At 36.6% G+C, this 19,747-nt stretch overlaps 1 protein-coding gene across 2 annotated transcripts in view; it reads right to left on the minus strand.

Annotated features, from left to right (window-relative positions):
- Positions 1 to 649: 649 nt before the first annotated feature.
- The window catches only part of RRM1 (ribonucleotide reductase M1), a 42,141-nt gene continuing 23,043 nt past the window's right edge, over positions 650 to 19,747 (minus strand). For both annotated transcript variants that reach the window (XM_012645675.1, XM_012645676.1), the window contains exons 8-19: positions 19,510 to 19,651; positions 16,780 to 16,863; positions 15,175 to 15,336; positions 14,664 to 14,743; positions 13,798 to 13,999; positions 10,188 to 10,337; positions 9,751 to 9,972; positions 8,127 to 8,203; positions 4,728 to 4,863; positions 3,591 to 3,686; positions 2,270 to 2,458; positions 650 to 1,246 (exon numbers count right to left, since the gene is read on the minus strand). In XM_012645675.1, coding sequence (XP_012501129.1) covers positions 1,058 to 1,246; positions 2,270 to 2,458; positions 3,591 to 3,686; positions 4,728 to 4,863; positions 8,127 to 8,203; positions 9,751 to 9,972; positions 10,188 to 10,337; positions 13,798 to 13,999; positions 14,664 to 14,743; positions 15,175 to 15,336; positions 16,780 to 16,863; positions 19,510 to 19,651 — 1,729 coding nt within the window. In that variant the 3' untranslated portion in view covers positions 650 to 1,057. The remainder of the gene's footprint in view (positions 1,247 to 2,269; positions 2,459 to 3,590; positions 3,687 to 4,727; positions 4,864 to 8,126; positions 8,204 to 9,750; positions 9,973 to 10,187; positions 10,338 to 13,797; positions 14,000 to 14,663; positions 14,744 to 15,174; positions 15,337 to 16,779; positions 16,864 to 19,509; positions 19,652 to 19,747) is intronic.

A 19,747-nucleotide genomic window follows, 5' to 3' on the forward strand; every position in this document is an offset into this window, starting at 1 on the left:
AGCAATTCCACTCCTATATATATCCTCAAAACAATTCAAGACAGGAATTCAATAGATACTTGTATACCAATGGTCACAGCAGCATTATTTGCAATTGCTTAAAAGGAGGAAGCAACCCAAATACCCAACAGATGAACAAATTAACAAAATGTGGTACATACATACAATGCAATATTAATTCAGCCTTAAAAAGGAATGAAATTTCGATACATGCTGCAACACGGATGAACTTTAAAAAAATTATGTTAAGTAAGCCAGACACATTGCATTTCATGTATATGAGGTATCTAGAATAGGCATATTCAAAGAGACAGAAAGTAGAATAGATATTATCAGGGACTAAGGGGAGGGAGAATGAGGAGTTACGGTTTTTATGAGTACAGAGTTTCTGTTTGGGATGATGAAAAAGTTCTGGCAAAGGATAGTGGTGATGGTAGTACAACATTGTGAATCTACTCAAGCCACTGAATTGTATGTTTAAAAATGGATAAAATGGTAAATTTTGTCAGGTATATTTTATCACAGCAAAAAAAAAAGGAAAAAGCCGTAAAATATAAAATTACCTCCCTGAATTCTCAAAGAACAGAAATTATGTTTCTTCAAATTTGACCTTTACATGAAAATAAATGACGAAATTAATCTCACACAATCACTCAGAAATGTTTATCTTTATTTCAGAATGACCTATAGGACCATATCTAGAATAAGATCCTATCAGCACTTCTCATGAATTGTCACTCAGTTTTGCTTCTCGAGATCCATGAGTCAAAACAGTAAAACTAAGTCTCCTTAACAAAACTGAGGTCATCAGAAAAGCGGGGCTAAAAGAGTGATGAAACTTTACTTAATTACTCCTTATCTGCGAGATGACTTCTGCATTCTTAAAATTCTACTTTCTAAACTTGGAATATAGAAACAGTACTTTAAAATCTATTGTTCCTTTTGCTGCAATAAGGTCCAGCAAAGCCTTACCACCTCAAGCAAACCCATTACACCTACTTATGCTCAAGAGGTGGTTTGGCTATCGAAGACATGCTGGCTTCTTCTAAGCTCCTCCTCAGGATCCACACATCAGACACTCGTCTCTATTTTCCAAAGAGCACACCATGGCTGCTGTGTTTCTCTCTTTCTCTTCTTCCTCCTTTGATATCTTTTCCTTATCTTTCAGCTTCTCCTTATTTAGAGTGAACTGGATCGGATTAGCTGCTGGTCTTGTCCTTAAATAATACATCCCAGTCTTCAAACCCTACAAGGGAAGTAAATATAACTATTAGGAAAAACTTTTGTGAAAACAGTAGACATTCAAGACCAATGTTTTAAAATACATTCCTATAAACCAGATCAAACTCTTTCCTGGAATTCCATCTCCACTAGAAGTACTCTCAAAAATGCTTTGAGAATCAGAAAAGTATATCCTGTTCTTATCGCCCCCAAAATAGGCTTATCACTTTGGAAATGTCAAATATTTTTATTCTCGTTTTTGTTTTTATGTGCGTAACTTCCAAGTTTGCCTAGGACAACATGTCTGTCTTAGTTTATAACTATTTAAAGGGCTAGATTATGTCTCTGTATAATAACAAACTATGACCACTTCAAGGTAAGGATCATCATCTTCTATTCAATATCCCCAGTCCTGGCACACTAGATGTTCAATAAATGTTTGTTAAATTTAAAAAAAATTTATAATCCTATATAAATACCTTTCACATTGCCAGGGAATAAGAATACAATCTAGAATCACAGGACTTTACAGATGGCAATGACTAGCCAAGTAATTTGGTTTTTACACTATAGATACAGTGGGGAAACAATTGGACATTTTGAATAGTGGGTTAACATGTGCAAAGTTTTATTTTAGGGAATGGTGATAGTGCACAAGATGGCCTGGAGCAGAGATATTAGAAGCAAAGAGGTCAGTTAAGAATAATCACAGTGGAATAGGAAGGAAGGTATTCAAGAAATAGTACAAAGGAACAAACAACACGACTTGGTGAGTAATTGCGTGGAGAATAACGGAAGGAAAGGATCACAGGTAACTTCAAGTTTTCAAACCTAAGAATGAAATAATTCTAACAGAAATAAGAAAGCAAAAGCAAAAGCAAAGCTTGATCTGGCATAAGAACCATGGGTTGGTTTTAACATATTAGATTTGAACTTAAAGAAAAACTTCTAGGTGGCAATTTTTAATAGGTAGATAGAACATGAAATTGTTCCAATTCCAAAATATCCCAAGCTGATAATAAAGTCCTCCTTGATTTTCTCTACCAACCTGCTTCCAGCCGTAGAAGTGCATACTAGTGAGTTTGCCATAGTTAGGCTCAGCAATATGGATATTCAAAGACTGGCTTTGATCAATGAATGCACCTCTCTCGGCTGCCATCTTGAGAACAGTTTTCTGAGAGATTTCCCATACAGTTTTATAAAGTTGCTTCAGGTCATCAGGAATTTCTGGTATGCTCTAAAGAAGGGAAACCAAATGTTTATTCTACTCCATTTGAAGAAAGCAGTAAGATTATAGAATAATGACACAAGGGTCTGACCTTGGTTCTACTTCCTGCTAGATCTGACCCTACCATTCAGCATCGTATGATGTAATACTTGTCAAGTTTGCCAAGACTGCTCACCTCTGGCGTAGAAAGCCCAAAAAACCCCCATCTAACCCACCAAATATCAATCTGGTGGTAAGGATTTAAGTATCCATTTTTAATTGGTTTATGGCCAAAACATTCACTGTTCTAGAGGCACTTAAAAAAGGAAGGAAAAGTCAGTGCTAAGCAGCAATAAATGACCCTTGAGTTGCAGAAAACAAATAATCAGAGCTGTAACTCACAGGGATATGATCAAGGGAAGCAATGAGATAAAACCCTTTAAATAAGCTAGGACTCCACAAACTCCATTTGGAGTACAAAGAAATCAGGTTTTCTTAGGTCTAGGGTTAACTTACATTAAAACACACAGACTGGCTAATGCTACAGTTTCTGTCTCAAATATAGAGATGTTATAGGACTCTTTATCTGTGTTGCCACACAGACCAGCATTTAGTCAGAGGCCTCTCTCTATCTACAAATAAATGCTTCTTGATCCTCAGCTGCAAATTTTATGGTTAAACACTATTTGTGACTCTGTCTTTTGAACTATCAACCCTCAATCTCTACCATGTTTTTTAATTAAGTCTGATTCTCTAATTTCAGACTTCGTATCAGTGGTCCCCAAATTTTGATGCACTTTGGAATCATCAAAGAATCTTCCAAAAACAGTGATGTCTGCTCTCACTCTCAGACATTTTTATTTAATTGGCAGAGGGTACAACCTAAACTTGAGGATTTTAAAAGCTCCCCAATTGATTCTAATATGCAGAAAAGTTGGGCACCACTATTTTATATTATTGCACAAACAACAAGAGGGAAAAGGCCATCCATGTAAAGATGTGTATAATCCTAGCACAACAACACAGAAGTGTACAGAGCTACATAAGCAGAGCCTGTATGAACACAATGAAAAGTTATTCTCCACATTGTTTGGGATAAGTGAGGAGGCACCACAAAGTCCAACTCAGCTCCTCAAGTACACACTTCATTTTCATTCTGTACCTGGACAGAGCCATTGCATGCAATAATCTGGTTTTTCATCTTTTCATCCCATAAGCCCCGCTCAGTAAGATCTTTCAGTAAGTGAGGATTTACAATCTGAATGAAAAAGCAGAAAAGATGTGAAGAAATAAGTAACAATGACAGGGCCTACATAGGATCACAGGTCTAATGCTTAAAATAAATAAGATCACCAAAGAACTACTTAACATTGGATTGCTTGGTAAATTCTATTTTTTATGAAACTGAGATGCCCATCCCACCACATAAAAGCTATATTCCTTTAAGATCATGATATATATTATTCAAGAAATATAGTATAGTGTAGTATATTATATTAAATCATTACATTGTACACCTTGGATATATATACAATTTTTAATTGTCGATTATATCTAAACTGACCTAAAAAAATTGTATTTCTCAATAAACCTGAAATGATTATTTTAATGTTAAAAAAAGAGGAACATAACATATAGCATTTGCAAAAGTGAAAACAACTAACATTGCCTAAGCTGGGTAAATCTAAACAAACTGATTTTTTGTCTATGTAAGGATAAAATACTTAAGTAAAAAAATTAGAAATGAATCCTCCCCAAACCTTACAGAAATTTATTTCAAGACATCTGGAAATTCACAAATAAAAATATTTTAAATCAGTGATTCTCTACCCTAGCTGCCCGTAAGAATTTTTTTTTAATCTCTAATCCTGTTTCAAAATGCATATAAGAATTATCTTAAAAAAAAAACCCACTGGTTCTGCCCACCAGAAATTCTGATTGGTAACCAAGTCTGAGAAGCACTCTTAAATGATACCTCTGTACACATTTTGAGTATCCCAACTTAAGTATCTGAGGTTGTAGCATATATCACTATGATTATACAATGGTTAAACATCACCTGAACTCTAATATCAAGTTACTTTCATACTCAAGCCCAATCATCCATTCTTTCAACAAATATTTATTAAATGTCATTATGTGCTAAAATAACATAGAAAAATACTATACATGAAGATGACTCTATCAAAGCTTTGCCTCCAAACTGAGAAAAAGGGCCATACTAAATATGAGTGAGCATTTATTCCCAATATCAAACTTTTGAAAGATTTCTCTATAGGTCTGTTTGTGAACTGCTCACCTGAAATTCTCCTGACAAGACCCTGCGAGTATAAATGTTGCTGGTGTAAGGTTCAATGGACTCATTATTCCCCAGGATCTGAGCAGTTGAAGCAGTAGGCATTGGGGCAATAAGTAAACTGTTGCTTATACCATACCTAAAGAAAAAGAGATTATTAGCTGTTGATCCTAAGCAGATGCTGTAACATCATATATGCATTTAACTCGCATGCTGACTTTTGAATTAAACTCCTGCAGGGATGTAACACCACACAGTATTAATGTTATAGCTCACTCCTCTCTTAAATGCCTGACTCCTGAACAGAATCAGGACAAATTTTACTGTTGGCAATCCTTATCATGCCATGATTTTTATGCCACTGTGCTGGGGCACTCAGGAATCATTAACACGTGATATACTATTTTGCCCAGGGAAGCATTCGAAATGCTGTTGAAGAGCTCCCCACCTGTATCTAACCTTCACTCTTTTCTATGTGCCTATATGATCACTGTGCTAGACCCCTTCAGGAAACAATGATGTGAAAGTGGTCAGAATCGGACATATACCAGTACAATTCTCCATAATCCTGTAAACAGGGAAAAATTATGCTCACAGTTTATTCCTGACTTAACCCTATTACATCTTCAATTATAAGTTCCTAGAAGGTCAACATCTTTTGACTCTGTTCAGTGCCAAAAAAAGTAATTACGAGAGAAAATACTATCTGACACACTGAGAAATCTTCAAACTGCCCCTGGCTCATCCTTCAAAGCTCAGCCTAAGAGATACCAACTCTAAAACATCTTTCCTGATCAGGTAGGCACAAATACAAGTGTCAAATACAAGTATTTGCTGTGCAAACATTTTCTATGACCCATACCTTTATATATACTTTTAACATTTGTGTTACATGTCTTAGCTCACTTAGTCTTAGGGTTTTAAAACACAAAGAACAGGTCTTTTCTGCATTCTATACCTATGGATTCACATAGTGCTCGGCATACATAGAGCCTCATTATCCTAAAGGAGTCTGTATACATGGGTTCTCAACCTGTCACTTTCCAGTTGTAAGGCATCAAGCAAGCCACCAACTGTTAATATCTTCATATCTTTACTTCCTCATCTGTAAAACAGCAACATCATCTGTCTATAGACAGGAAAATGTTGTGAAAAGTCACACATATATGATAGGCCAGGCGCAGTGGCTCACGCCTATAATCCTAGCACTCCGGGAGGCTGAGGTGGGAGGACTGTTTGAGCTCAGGAGTTCAAGCCCAGAGTGAGCAAGAGCAAGACCCCATCTCTACTAAAAATAGAAAAAAAAAAAAAATTAGCCACACAACTAAAAATAGAAATAAAAAATTAGCTGGGCATGGTGGCTCACACCTGTAGTCCCAGCTACTCGGGAGGCTGAAGCAGAAAGATCGCTTGAGCCCAGGAGTTTGAGGTTGCTGTGAGTTAGGCTGATGCCATGGTACTCTAGTCTAGGTGACAGAGTGAGACTGTCTCAAAAAAAAAAAAAAAAAAAAAACATATATGATATATCCAAACTATGGGATTATCTATAATCACTAAAAACGTAAGGTAGACATACACGTACTAAAAGAGAAAAGTCTCCAAATTACTAAGTCTCAGAATATGTCAAGTTTGACCACATTTATATAACAAAACTCTGTGTGTGTGTATCTATCTGCAAATGTACCAGAAAAGGTCTATAAAAATACATGCCATTAACAAGGGTTATCCCTGGGAAAAGATATGTTAGTTTTTTGTTTGTTTTTTTGGACGAGTGGTTGGCAGAAGTATGAAGAAGGGCTTTTATTTTCTATTTTATTTCTGTATTTGAATTTCATTACTAATGAATGTGTTCATACATGAATTTTGAAATTCAAAAAAAGTCATGTTTTTCCATCCTTGCGATACCTCACTTCGAAGGATGGACTCAATCTCTGTCCAGGATAATATAAGAGGTGCTAGTTTACCATTGTTTTTGTAGTTGAGTAGTATTCCATGGTATACATATCCCACATTTTATTAATCCACTCATGTATTGATGGGCACTTGGGTTTTTTCCACATCTTTGCAATTGGGAATTGTGCTGCTATAAACATTCGAGTGCAGATGTCTTTATTACAGAATGTTTTTTTTTCCTTTGGACAGATGCCTAGTAGTGGGATTGCTGGATCAAATGGTATTTCTATTTTTAGCTCTTTGAGGTATCTCCAAATTACTTTCCACAGTGTACTTGCCATCAAATGGTACTAACTGATCAACATAAGGTGTTCATATGGTAGTAATATTCATTGGGTCAGGTGCGGGTGGGGTGGGGGGGAGGTAAACCCACAACTAATGGAAGCAGAGCACACTGTATGGGGGAAGGACACACTTGTAGCCCTGGCTTGGGCGAGGCAAATGCATTATAGGTAACCAAAATGTTTGTAGCCCCATAATATCCTGAATTTAAAAAAAAAAAAAAAAAAAGTCACGTATATAAAAAAATATCTACACTATAGTGTTGAGGAAGAAAAACCAAAATAACAAATATAAAATATAGTACAGGTCCATTTTTGTAAAAGTTGAATTTGTATATAAATACATGCACACACTCAGAAGAAAGTCTAAAGGATACTGACATCAGGTTTAGGTATTAGGATAATTTTCATTTTACTCCCTTTACATATTCTTCTAACTTTTCTAACATGTATTATTTGAGTAAGAAAACAATTTTAAGACAAGTAGATACTTTTAAGAGCATTTTAAAGTTACTGCTTTCTTCTCCAAATATTAAACATTTTGCATTTGCATTAAGCCAATAGTGACAAACTTATGACAGAAAATGAAAACAAGTTGTTTTGTTATTCACTCAGCAAAACATTCTGCTTGTCCTCAAATCTCTTATGATTTAGTTTAAAAGTCCTATAAAGACTCAATTTTGAAATTTTTCTTTCATACAATTTAAAACATTTCCCTCCAAAAGCTCTTCCAAAATCCCTAACTTATTTCTATGACAAATAATTCAAACAAAAGCCATTTATATGCCCAATGTGGTTAAGTAATAAATAAGAGAGTGAAAAACATTTCAAAAGCAAGCATATTTGGGAAAACAAAGGCTTAATGAAAAAAAAAAAAGACTACCCAATCTAGGTATGTTAAGTCCCTAAAATAAGATCAACTAATAATTCCTACCATGTACTGAAATGCTTTCATTGTACAAAGCAACTTGCAGGTCACTATACATATATTACCTTACAAAGTATTTTTCCAAAAATAGGTCTGTGAAATAGGCCATTTTAGCTCCATTTAAAAGAGGATTAAAAAAAATTGAGTTTAAGAAGCTAAAATGACATACCTAACTTATGAAGATCCAGGAGAACCCAAACCCTCCTGCCTCAAAGCTACTTTACTTCTCTTTCCACTTACTTTGCAATCTTCTCCTTGAGAAGTTTCCAGTCCCATAGGTCCGTGGGAGTAACGTTCCACATATCATACTGAAGAATCTAAGGAATAAACAACTCAAACTTATGATATGTCACTCTGTGGCAATTTAAGACTATGACAAAAAACAAATGACTAACTGCCATGTCCCCACATCCCAACAAACGTTGTCTTCTAGTTGACCTCCATAAAGAGTACAAGGTCCAGAGATTTTCCTGGACAAACTTCCACATAGTCATATTGATCAAAGGCAGGCTAACTGGTTAACCCACATCATATACACAAGCCAGAAAATCCTAACATTCATGAAAGCATGTTGCTAAGAAACATTCTTTTTTTTTTAAAGTAAAAACATTAATCTTATCTTTCTTCATTGCCTTGATCTGTTCCTTGATTTGTTTACTTAGCTAAAAACACCTATTTTCAAACAACCACAAATTAGATTTCCTAAATGTCAGCAGAAACATCAGAACTAAAATTAACATTTTATGTGTAAAAGAATCATACTACTGATAATAAAGGCAGTGTGGAAGGCAGAATTCTAAGACAGCTTCCTAGATTTCCACTCCCTGGTACATAGGCATTTATAATCTCCACTTGAGTGTCGACAAGACCTGGGAATATGAAGGATGTCACTCCCACAATCATAGCAAAGGAAAGGATTTCTAGATGTAATTAAGGCTGCAAATCAGTTGATTTTGAGTTGAACAAAAGGAAGATTATGCTGGGTGGACCTGACTTACCAGATGAAAGCCCTCAAAAGAGAGAGGTTGGACTGGGACCTTTTTGAAATGAGGTGCCTCTTCCACTGGCCTTAAAGAAGCAAGATGACACAAGTTCTAAAGCTACATGGAAATAAATTCAGCCAACAACCGGTAAACTTGAAAGAAGACTTGGTGCCTTAGATGAGACCACAGGCTCTACTGACACCTTGAACACAGTCTATGAGACTCACAGAAGGCCCCGCTAAGGCAAGCCTGGACTCCTGACCTGTGGAAACTATGTGAATATATGTTGTTTTAATCCACTAAATTTAGCAATAGAAAACTAACACAGGCAGCAATGACTAGTTCTAAATAAGAAATTAAAATTGAGTATCCTTTGTACTGCAGAGGACAAAGGCACTGAAGTTTCCTATAGATGGTGTAACAAACTACCAAAAACTCGGTAGCTTACAATAATAAAAATTTATTCTCTCATAGTTCTAGAGCCCAAAATAAACATGTTGGGAGGGTCACACTCCATCAGAGGCAGTAGAAGAGATTCGAATCATTCCTTGCCTCTTATAGCTTCTAATGGCTGTTAGCATTCCTGGGCATGTGGCTGTATCACTCCAATCTCTGCCTCTGTGGTCACGTTGCTTCCCCTTCTTCTCTGTGTCTTTTGCAGGACAATTGCCACTGGATTTAAGGCCCACCTGGATAATCCAGGAAAATCTGTTTATCTCAAGATTCTTAATTATATACGCCAAGACCCTTTTTTGAACCAAATAAGATAACATTCACAGGTTTAGGGATTAGGATGTGGACATATCCTTTTGGTGGGGAAGCCACCATTCAGCCAACTATAGGTACTCACAGGTAAAAAGAAATTTAATCCATATACTTACTCCTTTGCTTACTGGAGAGCCCTCATAGGTTTCATATGGGCCACGCTCCTTGGCCAGGTCGCAGCTGGCTTCCAGAGCTCCATAATAAATAGTTTCAAAGATTTGCTTATTCAATAATTGGGCCTCTGGACTCTCAAAAGGATATCTCATCAGGATAAAAGCATCTGCCAGACCTTGTACCCCAATCCCAATGGGGCGATGGCGTTTATTTGATAAGCATGCCTTTGTGCCAACAGATTTAGAGAAGAAAAGGAGAAAACATTACTGAACAGAAAAAGCAACATTCTGCACCAAATGACACACATTACCCTCTTTATGTCAGTTTTCTCACACCATTCCAATGATAGCCATTTAAATGATGGCTTGCAGACCATGACAAACTCCCTCCATCTTGGATTTCAATAATTATCAATAAGCAGAGAAATATCTATTCATACCTCTGGGACAGGGTAGTAGTTTATATCAATAATTTTATTCAAGTTTCGGACAATGACTTTAGTGACTTCAGCCAACTTCTTAAAGTCATACGTGTGCTCTGATGTGACATACATATTCAGGGCCAGGGAAGCCAGGTTACAGACTGCAACCTGTAATGCAAAGGAAAAGGGTCAAGAATTAGACAATTTTGATTTCTTCCCCAATGTCAATGACACTACCATGTAAGCTTCCAACAGTCTCAGACATTAAAATTTTTAATTTTTATCTTTGACTTCTCCCTCTTCATCAGTTCATTTCTAAATCCCACTAATCCTATTTCTTCAATACCTAGTCACATATGGAAGTTGTAACATGCATCAGTGAAACAGGTTAAGTGGAGAGAGAACCCTGTGTTCCATAGTACATAGCTCTATTACCATATATATATCATGCTGTGCTATAACTGATTTTTTATTTATGTCTATCTCATTATTCAGGAAATGTGCACTGTCCAGTATAGTAGCCACTGCCTACATGTATCTAAAATTAAATAAAATTTAATAATCAGTTTCTCAGTTGCACCAATCATATTTCAAGTGCTTAATAGCCACCAGAGATCCTGTTATAGCTCATAAGCGTGATGATTGGGTTTGCTTGCTCACGTGTAAGATGTGCCTCCCTCAAACCTTGTTATGACATCAACATAACAGCATTATCCATTTGACATTACCCATCTGACATGAAAAAGAAAAGAAAAATAGCCACCACACACAGAACATTTCCATCACTGCAAAAAGTTCTTCCAAAACACACATCTACCTCACCTTCATTGATATTCTGACAAGCCCTTAGCAACACAGGATTCAAATTTGTGGATTTTGAAAAAGCTCTTCAGGTGATTCCTCTACTACACTATTCTAAGTAGTAAGCTTCTTCAGCCAGGGATCATATCTTATTTATCCTTATATTATTATTTTTAGCACTAGCACCATATCTGGCATACAGTAAGTACTTGATAATGTTGAATGAATACAATTTCTTTTCCATTTTGATTATAAGTATCCCAATCCAGTCTCAACTTCTCTCACCTGTACTACTGAATAGTTTCCTAACTGGATTCCCTCAAGCCTTTCACATCTATTCCATTCTACACATGTTGCCGAATACCCATTTTAAAAATATAGCTTGGATCACATTAGTCTGATAAATGCTAGGGAGAAAACCAAGTAGGAAAAGACTGAGAGTACTGGGGGTAAGGATAGAGACAACTAAATAGAATTGTCAAGAAAGATCTCACTGAGAATGTGAAATACAAACAAAGAACTGAAGGGGTTAGAAAGCAAGCCATGTGGCTATCTAGGTGGGGAGGGAAGCAGTTTAACATTCAAGGTAAAACAAAGAGCAAAAATCCTGAGGCAGGAACATGCTTGACATGTTTGAGAAATGGCAAGGAAATCAGTGAGGTTGTAGCATAGTGAACAAAGGGGAAAGTAAAAGCCAATGAAGTGGAGAGACCTAGTTGTATAGGACATAGGGTATTGTAAGAACTCTGGATGGAAAGTACTGGCATATGCTATAATACAGATAGGCCTTAAGAACATGCTAAGTGAAATAAGCCTAACACAAAAGGCCACATATGATTCCATTCATATGGAACATACACAAGTGCACAAATCCAGAAACAGAAAATAAATTAGTGGTTGTCAAGGGCTAGGGGAAGAGAGGAATAGGGAGTGACTGATACCGGGTATAGGGTTTCATCATCTAGAGCAGCAGTCCCCAGTCTTTTTGCTATCAGGGACCAGTTTCATGGAAGACAATTTTTCCATGGACTAGGGGTGGAGGGTGTCAGGGGTTGGGGGGATGGTTTCCAGATGATTCAAGTGCATTACATTTTTTTGTGCACTTTATTTCTATTATTATTACATTGTAATATATAATGAAATAATTACACAACTCACCATAAATGCAACCTCTCTGCTCATGATAATCTGTATTTGCAGCCACTCCCAGCACTAGCATCACTGCCTCAGCTCCTCCTCAGATCATCAGGCATTAGATTCTCATAAGGAGGACACAACCCAGATCCCTCGCATGCAGTTTACAGTAGAGTTTGTGCTCCTATAAGAATCCAGTGCCACCACTGATCTGACAGGAGGCGGAGCTCAGGCAGTGATGCAAGCGATGGGGAGCAGCCATAAACAGAGATGAAGCTTCCCTCATGATGAAGCCCTTCACTCACATCCTGCTGTGCGGCTCAGTTCCTAACAGGCCACAGAACGGTACTGGTCTGTGGCCTGGGGATTGGGGACCACAGATCTACAGTGATGAAAACGTACTAGAATTTGATAGTGGTAATGGCTGCACAGACTTGTTAATATACTAAAAAACACTAAATTGTACACTTTAAAAGGGTAAATATTATTGTACATGAATTACATCTCACTTAAAAGAACTCTGCATGGGTTGGTAAGCCAAAGAGTAGCTTTGTCCAGACAAATGACATGACCTGATTTTTGTTCTAAAATGGTCACTCTAGTCTTTATAATGTAATCTATCTTGCATTAATAGTTACTTGAATATATGTCAATTTCTTCCCAAGAAAATGAGAAGCTTCCCAAAGGCAGTGACGAAGCCATATTTATTTACATTCCCAGGGCACATAGCACAGTGTTTCACACAGAGGTGGTGCCCAAAACATTTTGAATTAAACTGTAACTTTGGTGGTATGCTTAACTTACTTCTTGACTTTTCATTTGTTTGTTTGTTTTTTGTGGTTTTTTTTTTAGATCCTAGAATTGGCGATCTGCTTCTTCCTCCTTACTTCCATAGTTTACATCCAATAACCAAGCAGCTTGCCATCCAACTACTGCGATAACTTCCTTATGCTAATCTCTAACCTCTTCTCAGACCAAGACACTCTATAACCAAAGCAAGAACCATCCTTTTCATCCTAGCATTTTGATGCTATTTTCCTGTCAGAAACCTACAAGGGCTTCCTACCTCTGTGACATGTCAGCTTCTACCTCCTATCTCCCTTCCCCAGCCATAGCCATCTCTCCATCTACCAGGCCTTAATTTATTTGCTCCATCAAAACAAATGTACTTGACACAATGCACAAAATCTAGCCCTATCTCTATCATACAGATTGTTCTTCCCAAATGGAAAGCTTTTCTCTCAATTTTTTTAAGTCAAATCCATGTCCCATTTCTCGTCTTGACTCTTCTGTGAAATCTCCTTACAGATTTGAGATGAGAATTTTATCTGACTGTTCACTGAAAGAACTTTCTACGTGCTTACATACTTTAAACTACATAAGCATCCTAACACATTTTTGTATTTGTCCTTAACCACCATAACTGTACATTGATATTTTTCTCAAGCAAATATTATTACAATTATGTGTGTATAAGAAAAAACTGACAGTCTTTTCTACATGGCTTAGACTAAAACATATTTATGGGCACAGATCACAACTCTTCCTTTATAATCTATTTTAGTACTTGTCTGCTAACAACAAACTACGAAAATTTCCTTCGCCCATCTCAAGTGAAATCAAGCAAGAGATTTGTAAATAGTAACTGCCTGATCTTTCTCTCAGTATTCTAAGCAGAAGTTTTTCTACCTACCTCATCTTTGCTGGTATATTCCACTATTTCTGTGCACAGGTTGCTGCATTTGATGGTTCCCAGGTTCTGCTGGTTGCTCTTCCGATTACAGGAATCTTTGTAGAGCATGTATGGGGTTCCTGTCTCTGTCTGAGACTCAATGATGGCATACCAAAGCTGCTGAGCTTTTACAACTTTGCGGACCCGACCCTGTTTCTCATAACTGAAAGGCAAAGCGAGGATTATTTTAATATTTATTCCTTAAGAAAATCTTTATTATAGACAACTTGAAGAAAGACATTAAAATATACAGTTATGAAAACTTAAATTTTTACCATGTTTTGCTAAGAGAAAAAAAAAGGAATATATTTATTTTACTCTGGGTAAAGTCAGAGGAAAATCAGGCAGGCTTAGACACCTTCAAATAATCCTAATCCCACCAAATCCATAATATCTTTTGTAATAAAAAGGAATAAAACTAGCCAAATCTCTTAATACTGTGGTAATTTTAATGATCTATTGACATTGTGTGTCCTAGTCACTCACGATTCCTATATACAACATAAAGCATAACTTATTTTATCAAAAGTACTATATGACAGCAAAATAATAACCCTGCTAGTTTTTAACTTAAATTTTATAAGAATTAAAAAAACCCAAGCACTTATTTATATATCCCAAAATTTTAAGAAAGAAGAAAACAGAAACCAATTTTGAAGACTCAGGAAGCAAACCTGATCAAAATTAAATTATTAATCACTTTCTCTCCTAAATGCTTCTTATGATTCCTAGAAATGGGCTAATGACTTCAGTATTTTTGATATTTGGATCCCCCAAATAAGAGAAACCATGATTAAAACATTATTATTTTCATATTTTTCCCATACCTTTCATATAACTTCTCAAATTCCTCTCCCCAAACCTCATCCAGACCAGGACACTCATTTGGACACATTAAAGACCAGTCCTACAAAGGGAAGGACAGTACCACTCGTAAGAAACTTCAAGTATCAAATCCTGACAACTATGTGCCAAAAAACAGAAGAAGAAAGAAAGAAACTTCAAATAATCAACCATAATTCATTAGAAACACTGCAAAGATAAAGTGGCTTTCATAGGCTCTCTTGGAAATTTTCTGTAGAAATCATCATTTTAAGTTCAGACTCAAACACCTAGTTCTTCCTGTTTGTACATGTCCTTTTAAGCATTTAGGTCAGATACCATCTACTTCAGAGAACAAAAATGCAAGAAGACAGGCATGGCATCTCTTAACTTGTTCAGAATGCCTTCTGTAGCATCATACATAGATGGGCTCTTCCTAAGCATAATTTAACATGACTGAAGAAAACAAAACTCATTGAATCAAGTCACTACTACCAACAGGTATCTATCTCTCACCTGGTTAGTCTCCACTCGTTTCATGAAGAGATCCGGAATCCAAAGGGCAAAGAAAAGATCCCTGGCACGCTGTTCTTCCTTTCCTGTGTTCTTCTTTAAATCAAGGAACTCAAAGATGTCTGAATGCCAAGGTTCCAGGTAGATAGCAAATGCCCCAGGACGCTAATGGTAAATAAATCATCATTCTTTTCAAAATCAGAATGAAACAAAGAAACTTCATGTTTTCTGAAGTACTTTTATAATATCTCCTTTGATCTTGACTACCATTAATGAATTAAATGAAATAATATAAATCCAAGGACTATAAAAATGTAAAGTAGTAATATTTTTCTTACATTCTACAAGTAAAAAAAGAGCACCCGGGCGCGGTGGCTCACGCCTGTAATCCTAGCACTCCGGGAGGCCAAGGCGGGTGGATCGCTCAAGGTCAGGAGTTCGAGACCAGCCCGAGCAAAAGCGAGACCCCGTCTACCCCATCTCTACTAAAAAATAGAAACAAATGATCTGGACAGCTAAAAATATATCTATAGAAAAAATTAGCCGGGCATGGTGGCACATGCCTGTAGTCCCAGCTACCCGGGAGGCTGAGACAGTAGGATCCCTTGAGCCCAGGAGTTTGAGGTTGCTGTGAGCTAGGCTGCTGCCACGGCACTCTAGCCCAGACAACAGAGTGAGACTCTGTCTCAAAAAAAAAAAGAAAGAAAGAAAAAAAGAGCAACTGATATATCAAAAAATGTGTAACAAGATTAAGTAACTTGTCCCAAGTGACACAGTGAACTACAGATGGAACCTCCTCTTCAATGATAGCCCAGCTCACTTTACACCATATGACACCTTATGTAAAGCCCAAAGAAAGTCGCTTTACCTCTGACAATATAAGCTGTGCTCTTATTCAAGGTGAAAAAGGTGATCTGTCTTATCAAGGTCCCCAAAGACTACCAGAGAGAAATCCACAAACTAATAGGTGATTGGTATACCTATATAGTCATAAGAGGCAGGCAGACTCTATTCACAAATAATCCTCTTGATCATATTAGGTAAACAACCCAATTCTCTCAACTTTACTATTCCTTCTATCAATTAGGGAGGATTTTGTTGTCCTGTTTTGGGGTTTTTTTTTGTTCTGTTTGTTTTTTCAAAAGAACAACCTAGAGGTTACATATTACAACCCCATTTCAAGGTTAGGTATTAATGTGAGTCACAACTTGAGAAATTCTTTGCAAATAAACTATCATGTAAAAAAGCTGCCTATATCAGTGGCTGCCTAGAGCCAGGGATACAATATGTGTGGGTGGGAGTGACAGGAGTGATTAAATGCAAAGGTACATGAGGAAACATTTTGTGGTAATGAAAATGTTCTATGTCTGTATTGGTGTGGTGATTACACAAGTGTATACATTTGTCAAAACCCATCAAACTGTACACTTAAAATATGTGCAGGGTGCACTTTAAAATAAGTAAATTACATCTCTCAAATGTATTCAATAAGTATTTTTTAAAGTATAGTCGTTAGAAACTATACATAATTGAATAATCTTATAATAAGTATATATGGCTAAAGATTTTGAGTTCTGATTTCCAGTACTTTCAAGTAACAGAGCATACCTTGTTTCCACCTTGATCCACATATCGAGCTGTGTTGTTATATACTCTCAACATCGGTACAAGGCCATTGGAATTGCCATTAGTCTGAAAGAAATACCGAGACAGAGGAGAGAGAGGGGGTTCAGCAAAAAAGAGAGTAAAATGGCCCAACAGTGAACAAACTACTCTCTCCCAATCTTTTATCAAAAAGGTTGCCTAAATTCTAGTTTTATCTGTTTTCCATCTCTACCTCGGCTTTGAAAAAGTAATGCCCAACATAAAATCAACAAAATGTTGTTGAGATGCTTCAGGACTACAAGAAGCTACTGAAGCACAAGATCAACGCCATCTTAAGGAGTTAAGGGAACAATTAAAAGAACTTACCAAGCAGTATGAAAAGTCTGAAAATGATGTGAAGGCCCTACAAAGTGTTGGGCAGATTGTGAATGAAGTGCTTAAGCAATTAACTGAAGAAAAACTCACTGTTAAAGCTACAAATGGACCAAGATATGTTGTGGGTTGCTGGAGACAGCTTGACATAAGCAAGCTGGAGCCAGGAACAAGAGCTGCTTTGGATATGACTACGCTATCATGAGATATTTGCTAAGAGAGGTGGACCCACTGGTTTACAACATGTCTCATGAGGACCCCGGGAAAGTTTCTTATTCTGAGATTGGAGGACTATAAGAACAGATCGTGATAGAAATACCTCTTATAAACCCAGAATTATTCCAGTGTAAGGAATAATACCAGTGTAAGGAATTATTCCAGTGTAGGAATAATACCTCCAAAAGGCTATTTATTATATGGACCACCAGGTACAAGAAAAACACTCTTGGCATGAGCTGTTGCTAGCTAGCTGGACTGTAATTTCTTAAAGGTTGTTATCTAGCTCTATTGTAGACAAGTACACTGGTGAAAGTGCTCATTTGATCAGAGAAATGTTTAATTATGCCAGGGATTCTCAGCCATGCATCATTTTTTGGATAAAACAGATGCTATTTTTAGCATTTCAGTCGGTTTTCTGAGGGTACTGCAGCTGACAGACATTCAGAGAACTTTAATAGAGTTACAGAATGAAACGGATGGATTTGATACTCTGCGTAGAGTGAAAATGACCATGGCTACAAACAGACCAGATACACTGGATCTAGCTTTGCTGTGTCCAGGAAGATTAGATAGAAAAATACACATCAATTTGCCAAATGAACAAGCAAGATTACACATATTGAAAATCCATGCAGGTCCCATTACAAAGCATGGTGAAATAGATTATGAAGCAACTGTGAAGCTTTCAGATGGCTTTAATGGAGCAGACCTGAGAAATGTCTGTATTGAAGCAGGTATGTTTGCAATTCATGCTGATCATGATTTTGTAGTACAGGAAGACTTCATGAAAGCAGTCAGGAAAGTGGCTGATTCTAAGAAGCTAGAGTCTAAACTGGACTACAATCCTGTGTAATTTACTGTAAGGTTTTTGATGGCTGCATGACAGACATTAGCTTAATATAAAAATGAAGGTAAAGAAAAAATGTTGAATAAATTATAATTATATGCTAAGTTACTTCATGGTACCTCTAATTTACTATGAGATACAACAATCACAAGCCAAAAGAACCCAAAATCAGGGTAGCTAAATTTAAACTGTATACCTTCTAAAGGTCATTATATAAAGATGCACTTTGGATAGAGTAAAAATACTACTACAATGTCTTTTTCCCAAAAGAACTGAAGGCAACTTACAATACGAATTATATGCAATGGATATACCAGGACAATAAATAAAGCAAATACAGATTGTTAGCAATAAATGAATCCTAGAATGAGGATAATAAAATAGAGACCACCTACAAATAGCAGATAACTCATCAAATTCTTTAAATAATCCTTCTAACCCCAAGGCAAGCCTCTAAACAGTCTAGAAAGAAAAGTGAGCAATGGTTGACTTTACTATTGTGTAAAAGTTCTGTATATATCACAGCACCTCCGAAACATCACATAATGGAAGAGTTCCCTTCTGGAACTTTATTCTACAGGGTTAGATATTTTTTCCCCATTACAGATGAGGAAACAAACTCAGAGATATAAATAACTTCCTCTAGGCCACTAGTTAAGTAGTGAGGATAAGATTTAAATCCAGGTCTCACCCAAAACTATTATCTTGACTCCCAATGAACAGTGAACTATAATAGCAAAGGGCTGGCATTTACATCATAAAGTACCCATGTCTAAAGCTTTAATCCTGACTCTACCACATATTAAGTGACTTATCCCAGAAAGTAATTTAACTTTCTAAGCCTCCGTGTCCTACTTGCAAAATGAAGACAATAGTGCCTATACTAACAAGGTTATTATAAGGGAAACAATTCCTAGCATGTGTCTGTAATGGTAGCTATTTCACAGTGTTGTAGTAAAGTTTAAATGAGTAATTCATGTAAAATATTTACAACAGGCTTAGCACACAGTAGGCAATCAATAAATGATAGCTGCTATTATTATTGATAAAAATAAACCAGAATTCTAAAATCTGAGCTAAAAAGGATTCTAGAGATTATGTAGTCAAATTTAAATCTCTAATAAGACACATGACAATGACGCCAGAAGTGAAATGAACCACTCCGAGTCACATAGCCAGCTAGTAATTAACAGAAATCCAGGTCTCCCAAACACTAGCATAAACCCTCTTAATCATAAGCCTCGTTGCTTTTGGACTTACATCCCCCTTTTAAACATCAAATGACAGAAACTTACCCCAGCAATGTAACTGCCAGTAGCCCGAATACAACTGACAGCAACACCAATTCCCCCAGCAGACTTAGAAATCAATGCACATTGCTTTAGAGTATCATAAATGCCTTCAATACTGTCATCTTTCATACTCAGAAGGAAACAGCTATGGGGAGAAAAAGGGCTCCAGTCAGAGAAGGAAATGAAGCAGAGTCGCAAAAATGATTATATAATTCAAAGACAGTAAATTAGGCCAATAAAA

The sequence above is a fragment of the Propithecus coquereli genome, unplaced genomic scaffold (assembly GCF_000956105.1).
Source record: "Propithecus coquereli isolate 6110/MARCELLA unplaced genomic scaffold, Pcoq_1.0 Scaffold235, whole genome shotgun sequence".
Classification (NCBI taxonomy): domain Eukaryota; kingdom Metazoa; phylum Chordata; class Mammalia; order Primates; family Indriidae; genus Propithecus; species Propithecus coquereli.